Genomic DNA, 17,097 nt, shown 5'->3' on the forward strand with positions numbered 1-17,097 from the left:
GTTAACATGTGTATTTGTACATATGTATTTTATATCTTTTATGGCAATATTTATATTCACTTGTAATAATTTATTTACGCCACGATGTGATTTGTTAATACGTGTGAATAACGATAACTCGGATATCTTGTACTCATACCATTCAAAAATTCGATTATTAATAGTGAAAAATATCGCGTTACATAGTGTACAATATCTTCCCAAACGGCTAGGAGTAATATTACCGCACACGGAGATATATCTTCGCGTGCGATTGGGTGGCCCACACATAGGGGTGGATGTCGAGCTAGCTCGGCTCGTTGATCCTAACGAGCTAGAAACCTAGATCGGTTCGGCTCGTTTGCAAAGCTCGAGCTAGCTTGTTTAGTTCGTGAACTATGGGGGCAAGCGACGTTTAGCTGGCGACCACGGGAAGGAGCCCAACCTCGCTGGCACCGCGACCACGGGGATGAGCTTGCCGGCGACCATGGGGAGGACCGGAGGAGCTCAACGGTGGATGGGACGAGCTCGACCTCGTTGGCACTTCAACCAGGGGATGAGCTTTTGACGGTGGAAGAAATGAGCTTGAGCTTGCCGACAACCACAGGGAGGAGCTCGACGGTTGAGGGGATGAGGTCGACCTCCGCTGGCACTTGGACCACGAGGAGGAGCGCTACGGCGGACGAGACGAGCTCGAGCTCGCCGGCGGCGTCGAGTGCTAGGGGTGGGCAGCGATGTCAGGCGCTGGGGGAGAGGCGGAGAGCGGCGGCGTCGGGTATGGCGCATGGGGGGCCTTAGCTGCTAGGGAAGGGATAAGGGAAGGGACGTAGGGTTTTGACTTTTGGTGCTCACTGTTGCCTATTGGGTCTTCTAAATAAATGGGCCTATGGGCTTTGTGGCCTGGCGGCCTGCTAAGGTATGGGCTCGAGCTGGCTCGTTATCTCTAACGAGCTAAAATGCTAGCTCGGCTCGTTAGGAAAATGAAACGTGCCGAGCCAAGCTTGTCACGAGTCAAGCGAGCTAACGAGCCATGAGCTTTCCGTCCACCCTACCCGCACACAAAGATGCCATCCACCCTACCCGCACACAAAGATGGTGATCTTCGCAGACCATCTCGGGCAGGCGGACCGGTTTTCCGCACGGGAAGATGTCCGTTGGGCTGCCTGCAGAAATACTTTCTGTAGTAGTGACATATATCTTTGCTTTCTACAAAGATACCGGTTCTATATTTTTATCCTGCAGTGCCATTCCTTTTGCAATGATCTCTAGTAGTGACGGCCTAATATCATGTGACCAGTTAATGTGAATTTGCGTGAGTAGATTATTTTTCCCGTACCTTCTAAATTGAGTTAGTTGGAATCTATGATATCAAGCGTTTAGCTTAAGTAGTTGGCCATGTTTTATCAAATAAATTTCACTTGGATTCATGATTCCCAGTTACCCACCATTGCACATCGTAAGGCCTGTATGTTTAATTAAGTTTATAGAAAAATATCGTAATATTTTTAATACAAAATAAATAAAATATGAAAATATATTTAATTGTGAATTTAATAATTGATTTGATGTCATAGATATTATTGCTATGTTTTTTATATAATCTTAGTCTAACTTAAAACTTTGACTTAGTACAAATCTAAAACTTTTAAAAACTTACTAGAGCTTAGGATAAACTCAAAACGTGATTCATCACAAGTAATGCATCTATCAGTTGGTTCCCAACTTTTTTTTTTATTTTTGAGATTCGTTTCACAGACATTAAATTGATTGACTGGCATGCATCAAGAACGTGTATCATGCCCTTGCACAGTCTGGAAAAACAAAGAGGTCCAGCGCATTAATTTCTTCAGAGTAGCACACTGGACAGACCATAGTACAATTTAAGTTGTAGCTAATAAATGTTCCAACAAGGATTCATCCTGAGAGCATGTATAGACAGCTATAAACATATTTTAAAGAAATAAATAAAGAGAGAGAAGAGCAGCGGGCTACAGATCTATAACCAGCTGCAGCACAGACTCCAAAATGTAACAAGTGTATGACAACTAGGATCGGGTATTAATAGTATAGTAAGCAACTATTGTATTAATTGGCTATTACATTGGCTCTAGATGATTTGAAGCTAGTAGTTGGCTATACTATTAAACTTGCTCTGACTAATTCTAATGATCTTCCAAAGTTTCTTTTCTCATCTTGTTTAATATGTATAGTAATTATCCGAAATCAACAAGAGTGTCTTCAGGAGTTCAGGTTGCAGCACTGTAATTAAAGGCTCTGCACTTAATTTAACGAGATTTCAGATAGTAAAATACAGAACTTGCAAATCAATACACTAACTAGTGAGTGATCAGAAATCACCATTATATACCTAGTACACATGTTTTACACGCTAGTTGACGTTGTGACTGAACTCCCTACTAATAAAGCATTTTACCATGAGCAGTAGGAGTATACTGTAGATTAATCAGATCAAGCTGAATGCCAGATCGATCAGATCAGTCTACGGATAATTAATTATTCAGTAGCACGAGCGACACAAGGCAGAGAAAAGAGGCCATATTTATCCGAGGCAGTGTTTTGTTCTCTTCAAACTTTCAAAAATTCCGTCACATCAAATATTTGAACATATGCATGGAGTATTAAATGTGGAAAAAAAAACCAATTTCACAGTTTACATGTAAATTGCGAGACAAATCTTTTGAGCCTAATTACGCCATGATTTGACAATGTGATGCTATAGTAAACATTTGCTAATGACAAATTAATTAGGCTTAATAAATTCGTCTCGCAGTTTACATGCGGAATCTGTAATTTATTTTATTATTAATCTATATTTAATACTTTAAATGTATATATATACTTAAAAAAAATTTTGGCACATGAACTAAACACGCCCCAAGTGGTACTATCCAACAGCCAAGTCTGCTCTTCCACAGTACGTGTACACGTCTCAATGCTCACCCAGCATCTATCCGATGGTCAGAATAGTGTTTTCTCGTGTGGATCGGTTGGTTAGCACTGGAAGTCTGAAACAGCTAAGCAAAGAGTATGACAGTGCGAGAAACATGTGGCAGGGAAGGTGAGGTCGTTGTCTGTAATTAATTGTTCACTTAGGGGCCCACATGAGAATAAATACTACTCCGTCCCATTTTAATTGCAGTAATGTGTTTCCATATCCGATCGTTCTATTTAGAAAAAATTATGATTTTTTTAAAAAAAGTTATTCATGTTTCTGTCCCATTTTAAGTGCAGTATTATTCATGTTTTATCATCTAGTAATAATAAAATAGTAATCATAATTTTTTTAAAATAAAATTGACGGTCAAATGTTGGATATAAACAGTGGAAAACTTAGTACTAGAAGATTATCCTTTGTTTCAAACCATGATCAAAGCAGAAAATGATACTGCTGAAATATAATGCGCTGATGTGCCTACAATAACTATCCCCGAAAAAAAAAACTCAGGCTTGATATCTAGTACTCGTACAACAAACATGCACCTGCAACAATTCAGGCTTTTGTCTTCATCAATTTGGTCGCGAGCCAATAAAGATACGTGTGCTTAAACTTTTTTCGAAAATTTGCATATATAAGTTATATGAGGAAAGAAGAAACATTATATTATATTAGTCGGATTTCAAAGTTGCTAACTTGTAGATCCTGATCTGTTTTTTAATATATAATACCATTGACTTCTTGACATAGGTTTCAGTATTCATTTGTTGAAATATGCTTTAGAAATAAAATATATTTTATACTTGTACAACACTTTTAAATAAGATATATAATAAAAGGCATATTCAAAAGACAATAAAATTATATATTTGAAAGGATAGCAAATAATATTTTTAGCCAAAAATATGGTTAAGAGCACCCGCAATGGTAAAGTAAGGTGCTATCTATAAAACATGTACATCTCAGCAATAGACTAGATTAATAGTAAACCACCTCAATAGTATGTCTACATGGGTATCTATAGCTCTCTCATGCATTGCCTCGTTTTTCTCTATAGACTATCTCTAAGTTAGTAGATAGCTTTGCCCTCTCTCTTCATTTAATATCTTCCATGTAGGAAAATATGCTGACATAGATCTCTTGTAGAGAGCCTATAGATAACTATCGTGGGTGCCCTAATATTTTGTATGATCGTTACTCCCTTTGTTCACGATTGATGTCCATTTTCTTGAGAGTATCTGTTTAATAATAAGACCAAATGACAAAGACAAGCTATCATGATTATTTCACTCTCTATCCTAATTAATTATAGCTTTGAAAGAGATCAATCATACATTCAATTGCACATAGTATGCCGCTAGGGTTTTCAATATTTGTAAATATGTCAGTACTTGTCTAATTGCTATTATGCCACTAGTTTCCTCCAAAAGTGGCAGGCGTGCCACTCCGTCGTTAAGTTTCACTAGCACTGTTAAGCAATATGTTTTGATCATCTATTGGAGATAAATGCCTAAAGAACAATAATTCTTTTTTTTTTTTGCAAAAAATGTCCATTTTACTACCCTGGACTATTTCACCGAAACACTCAACTCCCTAAAGTATTTCTTTGGCTCATTTTACACCTCAAACTATTGAAAATAGTTCACTTTGCTTCACTCCCCTAACATTATTCCGCTTTTTTCTCTTTATATAAATAGTATTTTACACTGATAATTTTGTAGAAATATATTTTTTTAAAAAAAAACAATTCTCGTGGTTTACATTGGTTAAAAGCATTTAAAACTGATTTAAACATCAAAAATTTTAAACTTCAAGCAAACAACCATCAAAAATGAAAAAAAATTGAACTTCGATAATTGTCCCATCTATGGCTAACAAATTCCAGTTTAAAATATAACTCGTATAAAGAGTAACGAAAAAAATATTATTTTCAAAAGTTTAGAGAGTAGAATGAGAAAAAAATTAGTTTAGGGTTAAGTGATCCATCGAATTAGTTCAGAATAGTAAAATGGGCTTTTCTTGATCTTTTTTGTTAAAAAAAAAATCAAAGTATTACCCTGGCCCATATTAGACACAGTTTAGATGGGACTAAAACTTTTAAGTCCCTATCACATCGGATGTTTGGACACTAATTATAAATATTAAACATAGGCTATTAATAAAACCCATCCATAATCTTGGACTAATTCGCGAGACGAATCTATTGAGCCTAATTAATCCATGATTAGCCTATGTGATGCTACAGTAAACATTCTCTAATTATGGATTAATTAGGTTTAAAAATTTTGTCTCACGAATTAGCTTTCATTTATATAATTAATTTTGTAAGTAGTTTATATTTAATACTCTAAATTAGTGTCTAAATACAGGGACTAAAGTTAAAGTTAAGTTACTGATCCAAACACCACCTTTTAGCTTCTTTCCTTGTACGGCACCTCGCACGTGCTGGTGAGGGGAAAGGGAGTATGGTGGAGTTGAGAGAAAGGCGTATGCCGAAGAAAAAAATGGGTCATCAGCGTCTTCTTTCCATGCAATATCTATGCATAGTAGCAAGGCAGGTTGGAGGAGATCGCTGCCAGCCTGATATATAGGCAGAGCTACACACGACGGTTGATGAGGTTGACGTAGTTCTTAGAAAATGATGACGACGGAGACACCAATGCGGCGATGTCCTCATCGGTGAACCCCGTTTAGTTCTCCAAAAGTTTTTCCCAAAAACATCACATCGAATCTTTGGAAATATGTACGAGGCATTATATATAGATAAATGAAAAAACTAATTGCACACCTAGCCTCACGTGAGCATATGTATGTAAATCATGGGCACCAAGATTTGAACCCTTATATAGCCAGTGAAGTAGTAAGTAATTTAATTAACAAGTCACCATATATGTCTTCAAAAATTATAAATTTATAGTAAATGAATTGTGTTATAAATAATTATTGGAGTAGACAAAATAGCAAAGGTCAAGCAGGGGCGGATCCAGTACGGGGGCGGTGGGGTCTCGAGCCCCCACTACTAACCTAAAGACTATGAGAGCCCCCATGAAAACCCCACTAAATTTTTTTACCATATATAAATGGAAAGGGGACTGTAACTCTATCTAATTTGCTCAAACCCCACTGCTATTTCTTTCTGGATCTGCCACTGAGGTCAAGCAATGTGTGGATATAAACCATGGAAGCATCCAAACTTCATATTAAGTCAATCACACCACTTTAAATTTAAATTATTAGAATTGCTATAGATACTGTGAATGGCCAAGTGGGTGCCACTATCGACCTAAGGCTGCTTTCGGCTTGTGGTGTTGGGAATGAATCCCACACCCACACAAACAAAACGAAATGATTCATTAGCATATAATTAATTAATTAATATATATTTTTATTTTTAAAAATAAATTAATATGATTTTCTAAAGCAATTTTTGTATAGAAAAAATTTGTAAAAAGTTTAACAGTTTGGAAGAGTTGGGAAAGAATTGAAAAAAACACCACAGATTTTTGACAATTCGACCCTTTACAAAAACTATTTTTATAAATGAACAGTGGCCAAAACTTATTTAAAAAATAACCTTTTTGTTAAGCGCCAAATCGTATGTCGCTGAATTTAGACACCTCAACATCAAATACCATGGCGCTGAATGCACGTTAGCACGCCAACTCAGCCTCCCATCTACGGTGGCACGGCATTCAACGCCAGTCGACATGGCGCTGAGGTGTCTAAGTTCAGCGCCATACGATTTAGCGCTGAACAAAAGGGTCATTTCTGATATAAGTTTTGGCCATGGTTTATATGTAAAATTAGTTTTCGTAAAGGGTCAAATTGTCAAAATTCGACCAAAAAAACACAGCCAATAGACTACTCGACTTGTAAATTGCCACCGGAGACTGGAGAGTGGGGAGCCACCTACTCGCAGCAGTGCAGGCCGTGGCCTCTATATAACGGTGCAGGCCGGCTACCCCGTTGGCCGCATTCACCAGCGACACCTACTACTCCTCCTCCCCTCCCCTCTCGAAACGCGGCTTCGACATGGCGGCGGCGGCGGCGCACAAGGAGGAGGTGATCGGGAAGCTCAACGTCCGCGTGGTGCGGGGCTCCAACCTCATCATCGCCGACCCGCTCACCCACACCAGCGACCCCTACGTCGTCCTCTCCTACGGCCCACAGGTCCGCCACCGCCATACCCATGTTCCCTTAATTTCTTCCTTTCTTGCGTTTGGGGATCCTTCGTGACTGACCTCCGCATTTTGGGGATCCGGGGCTCGGGACGGGGGGGTCTTCGATCGATCTGCCGCGGTATCCGTACGTGAAGCCAAGAAATGTTGGCGTCCGCTTTGTCCGGGACCGGGGTGCGAATCTGTCGCTGTGTGTGCTCACAAGGTGTTTGATAAGATGGCGACATGTTCGCGACTTTCCAGGGATTTTTTTTTTGGCCTTTCGATTTGATAGGGTGACTGACTGCCAGTTGAGCTAAACAGGACGCTTAAATTCGCATTGCTGAATTTAAAAATTCTGAATTTTGGTCGGTTTGAGTTGGCCTTCAGTCCCAGTTTGGTCAGTTGTCCATGGACCTGCAAAACTGGTTAATCAGAACAAATTTTGTTAACTAAGGGGTAGTTATGCTTTGACGAATTTTGAACTGAAGAGCAGAGTAACAAGCCCTGTAATGACAAATCTTGTCAGCTAAGGGATATACAGCTTCGCAGAACATCACTCTTAACTCTGTAATGACAAATCTTGGATAGTCTTTCATGACGCATCACACGAATGCTGAATTGATGCTCAAAATGGCACATTCCCCTTGTAAAATGGTCTTGCTGTTGGTAGCTCATCAAGTGATGAAGCTTATCCAACATGATTTTCCTTGGTATTTTCAGTTCACGTTGTCGGTTTGTAAAAAAGGTTTACAGTGTAAATGATGGACGATCACGCTTCTCAGTTTGTTGAAGGGTCTCTTCATATGTTGTCATTTGATAAGCATTTGGTCCACAGTTGCTGCACTGTATGGTTACCTACTCACTGCAGACTACAATGCATTGAAATGTCACCAAGAAGATGTCATGTTCTATTAAATTCCCTTGTGTAGTTTTTTTTTCTAATGCTACAATTTTTATACTTATCATATTTGTCCACTTAATGAACAGTGACTGCAGTTGATATCATGATAATGTTAAGTATGATGGCAGATTTTTCAGTTTAGTGTTTTGCATTGTTGATTATGTAAACTGTAGCTTTTGCAGAGGCATACATGTTATATTCTTCGGATGCTCATCAATTTTTTATATGTTACTCCCAATCTTACCATATTTTTTTATCACTGAAGTGTTCTTTTACTGATGGTATAGAAAGTGAAGACCAGTGTCCAGAAGAAGAATTCCAATCCTGTCTGGAATGAAGTACTGCAGCTCGCAGTCACAAATCCTACAAAGCCAGTAAAACTTGTAAGTATGCTACTTGAGTTGCTTCAGACTGATCTTTCCAATATTCATACAAACAGATAAATATATAAATATCTAGATCAGTTTGATACTGCCTGATAAATAAGATTCTTTTGAGTACCTATTCTGCCTCTGTTTCTGAACTGTTAAAAACATGCAGGAAGTTTTCGATGAGGATAAATTCACAGCAGATGACAGCATGGGCGTAGCTGAGTTCAACGTGACTGACATCTACGATGCTGCTAAGCTGGATCTAAAGCATGTCTCTGACGGGGCCAGGATCAAGACGATCTACCCAGTTGGTGTGAACTATCTTGGCGCAGAGAGCCACGTTTCATGGAAAAATGGCAAGGTCGTCCAAGACATCACTCTGAAGCTGAGCAAGGTTGACAGTGGCCTGATCGTGCTGCAGCTGGAGTGGGTTCACGTCCCAGGTGTTACCCTCTGAGCAGTGTCCGATGGTCGTCGATGGAGCTGCAGGTGCAGCTGGTCTCTGAATGTGATATTGTAGACTATGCGTGTGGACGTTGTTTGCAATGTGTACCTCCGATATGTGTGCTGTTGGTTTGTAGTTTCTGCGGTTATATTTGTACTCCTTAGTGTCAAGTGTTTGTGTCTATCAGTGTGTCACAATAAGAATCGACCTGCTGAGGTCATCTGGAGCGAGATGTAAATTAAGAATTCAGGTGTTCATTATGTTGTAGAATTGTCCGATTTGTTCCAATAGTAATGCTTTCGATGTCTAAAAAATAGAAGTGTTCCAACTTTTTTATTCCATGATCTTTAAAAAAAAAGTAATACTTTCGATGTATACTACCAGATTGAAGAGGCTGCAGGACAGATGATCCACTGAAGTTTGCAGATCAGAAATTGGTCAACCAAAAGGACCATAGATTTGGCTCCCCCTCCTCCCCCGCACGGGTTTCTTTCCCTTTTTTCGTAATTTTTTTCCCGATTTGGGCACCGCCCCCCCCCCTCTCCCTACACACGTGTTTTCTTTTTTTTTCATGTTTTTTCAATTTTTTTTAATCTTCAACACTTGTTTTTTCTTTTTAATGTATTTACCAATTTAAATTTTTCAGCTCAAAATTTCAAAACATTTTATTGAAAACATTCAACTCGAAATTTGAACTCAAATTTCAAAACTCAAAACTCAAATATTAAAAATTCCAACTCAAAATTCAAAACATGAATAAATCTTGATTTGAAAGTTTCCAAATTTTAACTTGAAAGTTTCAAATCTTGAGTTGAAAGATTTCCAAATTTGAGTTGAAATTTGAAAAGTTGAAGTTTTAAAAATTTGACTTAAAAGTTTAAACTATGAATTTAAATTTTCCAAAGTTTGAGTTGAAAGTTTTCAAAATTTGACTTAAAAGTCCAAATTTCAAGTTGAAAATTTGTAAAATTTGAGTGAAGTTTTAACTTTCGAGTTGAAAGTTTTAATTTAAGTGGAAAGTATGCAAATATTGAGTTGAAAGTTTTTAAAACTTGGATGGTTTTTTGAAATTGTAAGTTCAAAGTTTTAATTTTCTATGGAATAATTACTTTTTTTAAAAAAAACTGAGCGTACAGAGATTCTAATAACCATCGGTATATGCTATCGTTGGTTGGAATCACAGGGGCGTAGCTAAGGGGTTGTCCCAGTGGGCTCGGGGCTACCTAAAGTCTGGCCCAGAGACCCCTCACCCCCCAAAAAATTTAGGCCCAAATATGTTAGTTGCCCCAAATAGCCCGGAAACAACTTGGGTTGGAGCCTTGGAGGGACTCCAATCCATCAACTCCTTCAGTCCTTCAGTCCTTCGCCAGTTCGCCCGACGCCGCCACCACCATCCACGCCGTCCTTGCTGTCCACGTCGGCGCCGCACCGTCCCCTCCCCTCCTCCGCGTCGTCCATTCCCCGCCATCCGCACCGGCGCAGCGCCATCCCCTCTCCTCCGTCCGCGTCGGCACCGCGAGTCCGCGCCATCCCCTCTCCGGCGTCCCCGCCGTCCGCGGGGCCGGGCCATGCCGTCGTCCGCCCTGTAGCCACGCTGTGCCGGGTCCTGCACTCCTGCGTCCGTCGTCCACACCGGTGCCGCGCCAAGACGGGGGCCGCCTCGCCGGACTCTAGCCACGGGCCGCCGGCCGCCGGCCGCTCGCCTTCTCCTCCTGCTCACAGCTCTCCTGCTCCACGTCTCCACCGATCCGGCGCGGGCGGTCCACCCTTCAGCCCAGGTGAATCGATTTGTGAATTGTGATTAGAGATTAGTGAGCCTACGAATAACTGAGTGTGCAATTTATAAATTGTTACTGATTAGTGAATGCATGCTATTGTTTGTAGGATTAGTAAAACATGAAGAGGAGTGGAAATATCGAGTCGTTATTTCGGAAACATGAAGCTATGAAGATTGCAGCCTCTTCTTGTTCTTCGAATGGCTTCATTGGTACAAAGAATATATATATTTTCACTAAATTTCTATCACATTTTCACTAAATTTGTATTTGTATATTGGCTTTATGGTACAAAAAATTTTACCACGTGACATGAACGTGTGAACTAGGACTACCCGAGGAGAAATCCCTGGCTACGCCGATACAGAGAGTGTTAGATTAATGGGCTAGGCCCAATTAAATCCTAATAAATTCCATTGGCCCACATTAAGTGCTATGGGTAATAATACTACCTTGGAAATCGGGTGAAGAGGTCTCAACTTAAATACGGAGCTAGTGGTGAGTCTCTGTTGACCGGTTGAGATGGTGTGTGGACAGCCAGGCGGAGCGGGGCGAGGCGAGGCAAGCAGCTGCTACTGCTGCGCTCACTCGTTTTGTAACGGACGGCAACAAAAACGGAGAATTGATTTCGTATTAATGAACGCATCGGTTACGGAATTAAACTCCATGAATTGATTCCATCGGTTATGGAATTAAACGCCGTGAATTGATTCGGTATTAACGAGCGCATCATTTACTAAATTAAACACCGCGGTTGATGACTCCGAACGTTACTCTCGTGCTCGCATATATATATATACTCCGCAGCGACCAGAAGGACATGAAGAAGTTCTTCTTCCCGACGTCTCTTGCACTTCGAGTTCTTCCTCCACTGTTCCTGCGCTGCAGAATCCTTCCCCGGTTCTGTTCACCTGCGCGTACAGGTGTACGGGACGAGCAAGTGCCTCCGGAACTCCGTCCGCTTGAGAACATGCACGGGTAGGTGGGCGATCAAGTTTTTGAGTAGCGCTTCAAACATGACTGCTCTTGTTCTTCGCGGCTACTGCTGCTGTATTGGCGCCTTCACCAAGATGTCGACGGAGATTGGAGACAAGACGATGAACGACATCAACGGAGGCAATACTGCCTCAAAATCCAGCGGTGGGACGTTCTCAGGGTATACTTTCATTCTCTCGATTCTATTAGATGTTTCTTTGTTAATACTCTTTGCAATGGCAGCATTGCGTTACTATGTAAATGTTGATGCTTATTTTATATTAAGCATGCTCAAGTTGTATATATCTAGCACTGTCACTAGATCTACTTATATTGTAAATATCATGTTTATTGTCTTAATATTTTGAATTAAAATATATCGAATTATGACCAAATTTTCAACAAAGAGTAGATTAAAAAAAACTTCCTAAACATCGTTTGGTTGTGGTACAAAGTGAATCATTTATAGACTTGGCTGTTAGCTGTCGTGTCCATGAATGATTGATGGTGCTGCAGATGCCCGCGAACAGAGGCAAATCTTCGCACGTGAGATGATGGGCACGCGTGGTCAAATGGGCTTGGTGGGCCACCACGTAGCGTGCACGCTGCGGGCGCATACGCGTCAACTAGCTTTTCCAGAGATTTTTTTTTATCATTTCCCCCAAAGATTTGTTACGCAGATGGCCTTGTTTAGAAAAAAAAATTTTAGCCAAAAACATCATATCAAATGTTCAGATACATGGGACATTAAATATATAGGAAAAAAAAATTGCACAGTTTGCATGTAAATTGCGAGACGAATCTTTTGAGCGTAATTACGCCATGATTTGATAATGTGATGCTACAGTAAACATTTGTTAATGACGGATTAATTAGGCTTAATAAATTCGTCTCGCAGTTTACTGGTGGAATATGCAATTTATTTTGTTATTAGTCTACATTTAATACTTTAGATGTATATCTGTATACTTCAAAAATTTTACACCCAAATAACTGAACACACCAAGAAAACAACTTTTTTTTAAGCACTACACAAAAACAACTTAACCAGCATAAAGATAGGCTACTTCAAATTTCATGGACTACAAATAATAATGGGCCAACTATATGGGCTAGACGTGACATGGGCTATGTTTGCAAGGACGGGTAGGCCCACCTCCCAAAGGCCCATGAAATCGAACAGGGTGCGATGATAATCTAAAGGAATAAGTTCGCCTTAGGTCCCTCATTTGTTAACAGTGATATTCGTCCCTGTACCGTAAAACCGGGTACGACCCATCCCCCAACTTACGAAAACCGGACAAACGAGGTCCCTCGATGGTTTTGATAGTGGTTTTGGCTGACGTGACGACTACGTGGCTAATTCAACTCGGTCTTCATCTGATGTGGCACTGACGTGGCAATTTGATCTGAAAAATAATAAAACCAGTGGGACCCACATGCCAGTTTCACACAAATAGAGGAAAAATGGTGGGACCCACGTAGGCCCCATATGTCATCCTCACTCCTCTCACTATCCTCTCTCTCCCCTCTTCTCTCTATCCCTTCTCTCTCTCCGGCCGATGGAACAGGGCGAGCGGCGGGCGACGGGCGGGGCAGGGCACTGGCCGACGGCGGGCTAGGTCAGGTCGCGGCGCGCCAGCCATTCTCCCGCAGCGCCTCCTTCTTCACGGGGAGGGCGGCGATGGCGGCCTCCATCTCCCCCATCGTCCTTCGGATTGCCGGCGGCGGCGGTGGCTAGCCCCGCCCCCGCGGCGAGGTCCGTCCCGCCGGATGGCTTGCACTCGGTGCTCCAGGCCTTGGTGTCCGACGAGTAGGACCGGCACACCGTGAAGCTACGGCGCTAGTAGAGGACCAACAGGCGGAAGGCGGCGGGACCCGGTGAGAGCAGATCGGCGGAGTCCTGGAGATCGTCGGCGGTGAGCAGCGCGCACGCGTAGAGCCCGGGCCTGTCCTTCCCGAGAGGACGGGGAGGAGGATGGACATGTCACCGGTCATGGGGTTGCACACGACGAGCTTAATGTTACTTAAATCTTGCATGCATGTAGCTACTAACTGTTAGCTATCGGTTTCAATTCTGTTATTGCATTGTGCATGAGCTTCCGATCTGTGGATGCCATGCATGTAGTGGTAGTCATGCCGACCTTGGCGATCGGAGGTGTGAGCACGTTGTTAGGATCGTGGGGATGGACGCGATTGTACCACGACGTAGGAACGCATCCAATGCGCTCACCTGCATAATGAAAGGGAGAAAGAAAACCAGAAAAGGTGCAGCTTCATCGCACCACAAAACTAAGCGTGTTTCCTCGTGTTCGCGTGTGTTTCCACAGCTTGTTCGTCGATGACTTAGGGAAACCTGTCACTTAAGGACGGCGGAGCTCGACGATGAGGCGGCCTATCCGTGATGCGACGAGGCAGGAGTTCTTGAAGAGGCCGGGGTTGTCAAACACCCTGTCAAGCTCGCCGTCGCCGAACCTGGAGGAGGCCGAGGGCAACGGGATGAACCGAGGCGGCGCGACCGAGGAAGACGAGTCGTCCTCGTGGGTCTGGTGGAAGAAGCCGACGATGAGGTCGCGGATGAGGCGGCTGGAGGGCGGCATGGACCGGCAGATGTACACCGCGTTGCTGGTGACGAGGCGGCGCCACCGCCTGCAAGTGGCGCGATGCACCGGACGAGGTCATGAAGATCCAGCGAGCTAGCCGCAAACACGAGGAGGAGGACCTGACCTAGCCCGCCATCGGCCGCTGCCCCGCCTCGCTCCGCTGGCCAGCCGCTCCGCCCCGCATGTCGCCCGCTTCTGCCGCTGCCGCTCGCCCTGTTCCATCGGGCGGAGAGAGAGAAGAGGGAGAAGTGAGGATGACATGTGGGGCCCACGTGGGTCCCATCATTTTTTCCTCTATTTGTGTGTGAAACTGACATGTGGGTCCCACTGGTTTTATTATTTTTTTCCGATCAAATTGCCACATAAGCGCCACGTTAGTGCCACGTCAGATGAAGACCGAGTCAAATTAGCCACGTAGGCGTCACGTCAGCTAAAACCGCTATCAAAACCGTCGAGGGACCTCGTTTGCCCGGTTTTCGTAAGTTGGGGGATGTGTCGTACCCGGTTTTGCGGTTCAGGGACGAAAATCAGACTGGGCGACAAATAGAGGGAACTAAACTGAACTTATTCCTAATCTGAATTTGAATTTAGTACCACATCGCTGGTTCTGAGCAGTAAGCGACAGATGCTATCAATAAAAGGACATCTGATACCCATTTACAACTCATACCTTTCTCGGCCTTTGGCTAAGATCAAGTATAATATCGGTTCTTATTATTTTATTATCTGATACGTGGGTCATGAGCCTACGATGATATTAAATTTATTTTCATTACTAGCAAAAATGACGATGATATTAAATTTATTTTTATTACTAGCAAAAATAACCGTGCGTTGTAACGGGTGAAAAAATTCTAATGATAATATATATTTTTCATGCATAATGTTGTCAATGACAATGTTTATATTTTAATGAGCGGCTTGTTTTTTTTATAAACGGTGTTCGCGATTTTTCTCAAACCATTTTTTAGAAATGGCACATTTCTTTCTAATATTTTTTCTTAGCATGTTTTTTTTTGCTTTTTTATATTGACGACGAAAACTATATTTTTCTCCCCCTTTTTTGCTTTTTTTTCTCGTGTTTTTTTTGCCTATTTTTTCTAACAATTATTTTCTCGCGCATTTTTTTCCTTGTATTTTCGAATGTTTTTTTTACTTTTTTCTAATACAGGAGAATATACGACGAAATAAAAGCCATGTAGTAGATGGCAAAAAATTGATGGATTCTATCCAACTCAAGCGTCCATCAATTTAGCGATTTTTCTTATAGTTTTTTCAGAGCGATTTATTTTTTAACAGACGGTGTCTTTTTTTTCTTGTGAGGTTTTCTCAAACCATTTTTTAGAAATGGCGCGTTTTTATGGTAGTTTTTTCCTCGCATGTTTTTTTTTTTTTAAAAAAATTACCAACGATGGAAATAACTTTTCTTGCACATTTTTTTATTTTTTATGGAAGATGGAAAACCTTTTTAGAGTGGTTTTTTTTGTGCTTTTTTCTGACTTTTTTCTCACGCGTTTTTTTGAACCGTTTTATTTTCTCATGCATTTTTTCTTTTTAAATAGTTAGATTAGATTAGAGATAGAGAAGAGATATATACTGATTAGAAATCAGACTTTGTTTCACCCATTCTATTTTTTTCTCGTGTGCATTTTTTAATTCATACAACCAGCTTTTTATTTTTTTACGAACCTTATTTTCTTAGGGAATCGGATCAACTTTTTTAGATGTTTTTTTCAGATTTTTTTCACCTTTATAGGAATCAGACATTTTTTTTCCGTTTTTAAAGGAATTGGATTTAGCATTTTTTTCACCACTTTTTTTTTGCCTTTTATAGGAATAGGATTTTTTTTCGTTCCGATCTATGGTTTTTTTGGCCACTTAGGGAAACAGACTTTTGTTGTTGTTGTTGTTTTTTTTTCCTTTATTTTCTTTTCCTTTTTGTGCACCTTTCTGCCTTTGTTATCTCCCTTTTATTATTCTTTTTAACAAAAACAACCTCAAATACCTTATTGCAAGATTATAGGGACTTAAATATAAATATAAAAATTACAGGGACTCAAATGCAAAAGTACATACCCAAAAATTAAAATCATATAAAAATAGAATGCTCTCGACATATAGGTTCCCTTTTTGCAAACAGATCTCCAATCCGGCACATCAATTTTTTCACCAAGATGTATGGGATATGACGATATAGATTAAAACCGAGCGGAGTGGTGCCTGGGATCTGGAGAGGTGCGTTTTTAAGGGGAAATCGGATCTAGAGTTGGATTTTTTTTCCATTTAGAGATAGAGAAGGGATAGAGAATCGGACAGATTCTTTTTTTATTTTTTTCGTTCTTCTTTTTACAACGTCGAAGGAGTTGGATTCGTTTTTATAGATCCGATTTTTCCCCCTTTTTTCGCCAATCGGACAGGTTTGTTTTTTTTTCTTTTTTTCACCTGGTTTTTTCTGGATCGGATAGATTTGGTTTTTTTGCCCGGTTTTTCTTTTTTCACCTTTTTTGATCGGACATGTTTGGTTTTTTTCCTTTTTTCCACCCGGTTTTTTTATCGGACAGATTTGGTTTTTTTGTCTGGTTTTTTTGACGTACGATGGAAGCACCTCTTATTTTTTTTATTTTTTAAGTACTAGCAAAAGTGCCCGTGCGTTGCACCGGGTGATTACGGAGTGTGTATATTGACCAAAAGTGTTGTTTGGTCTAGCAAAAGTGCCTGTGTGTTACAATGTGAAGCGTACAGTTTAGAAAAATATGCAATTAATTAAAATACAAATTCACTGAAATATTTGGTATTTTTAAGTAGGTATGTGTATAATTAAATAAATTTACAAGTAAAGCAAGTGTGAGAAATAAAATGACATGGTTAAATTTAATTTTTTTTAAATTCTCCATGATTAGTTACGCTCTTTGAAATTATATTTGAATTTTTC

General features: G+C 40.8%; 1 protein-coding gene, 2 long non-coding RNA genes and 1 pseudogene across 3 annotated transcripts; 3 read left to right on the forward strand and 1 right to left on the reverse strand.

The window, feature by feature from the left end:
* The first annotated feature begins 6,907 nt into the window (after positions 1 to 6,907).
* Positions 6,908 to 8,993, forward strand: LOC4343312 (GTPase activating protein 1). The gene is made up of 3 exons (XM_015789372.2): positions 6,908 to 7,105; positions 8,284 to 8,379; positions 8,537 to 8,993. The coding sequence occupies exons 1-3, from the start codon at positions 6,968 to 6,970 to the stop codon at positions 8,822 to 8,824; spliced, it is 522 nt and encodes a 173-aa protein (XP_015644858.1). The 5' UTR covers positions 6,908 to 6,967; the 3' UTR covers positions 8,825 to 8,993.
* Positions 8,994 to 10,133: 1,140 nt separating this feature from the next.
* LOC112939715 (uncharacterized) lies at positions 10,134 to 10,898 on the forward strand. Its single transcript, XR_003243570.2, has 2 exons — positions 10,134 to 10,590; positions 10,697 to 10,898. It is a non-coding gene; the product is annotated as an uncharacterized lncRNA (long non-coding RNA).
* Positions 10,899 to 13,824: 2,926 nt separating this feature from the next.
* On the reverse strand, positions 13,825 to 14,385 carry LOC136357390 (uncharacterized). The gene is made up of 2 exons (XR_010742734.1): positions 14,290 to 14,385; positions 13,825 to 14,211 (listed from the first exon to the last, which is right to left on the reverse strand). It is a non-coding gene; the product is annotated as an uncharacterized lncRNA (long non-coding RNA).
* A 446-nt stretch (positions 14,386 to 14,831) lies between these two features.
* LOC112939743 (U2 spliceosomal RNA) lies at positions 14,832 to 14,949 on the forward strand (annotated as a pseudogene).
* The last annotated feature ends 2,148 nt before the right edge of the window (positions 14,950 to 17,097 follow it).

Source organism: Oryza sativa, chromosome 7 (assembly GCF_034140825.1).
Source record: "Oryza sativa Japonica Group chromosome 7, ASM3414082v1".
Taxonomy (NCBI): domain Eukaryota; kingdom Viridiplantae; phylum Streptophyta; class Magnoliopsida; order Poales; family Poaceae; genus Oryza; species Oryza sativa.

What these genes read in the sequence shown, in the direction of transcription:
- LOC4343312 (XM_015789372.2), top strand. Translation starts at nt 6,968, where the DNA reads ATGGCGGCGGCGGCGGCGCACAAGGAGGAGGTGATCGGGAAGCTCAAC. An exon ending in TCCTCTCCTACGGCCCACAG is followed by an intron (nt 7,106 to 8,283) that starts GTCCGCCACCGC and finishes CTGATGGTATAG; the next exon opens with AAAGTGAAGACCAGTGTCCA. An exon ending in CTACAAAGCCAGTAAAACTT is followed by an intron (nt 8,380 to 8,536) that starts GTAAGTATGCTA and finishes AAAAACATGCAG; the next exon opens with GAAGTTTTCGATGAGGATAA.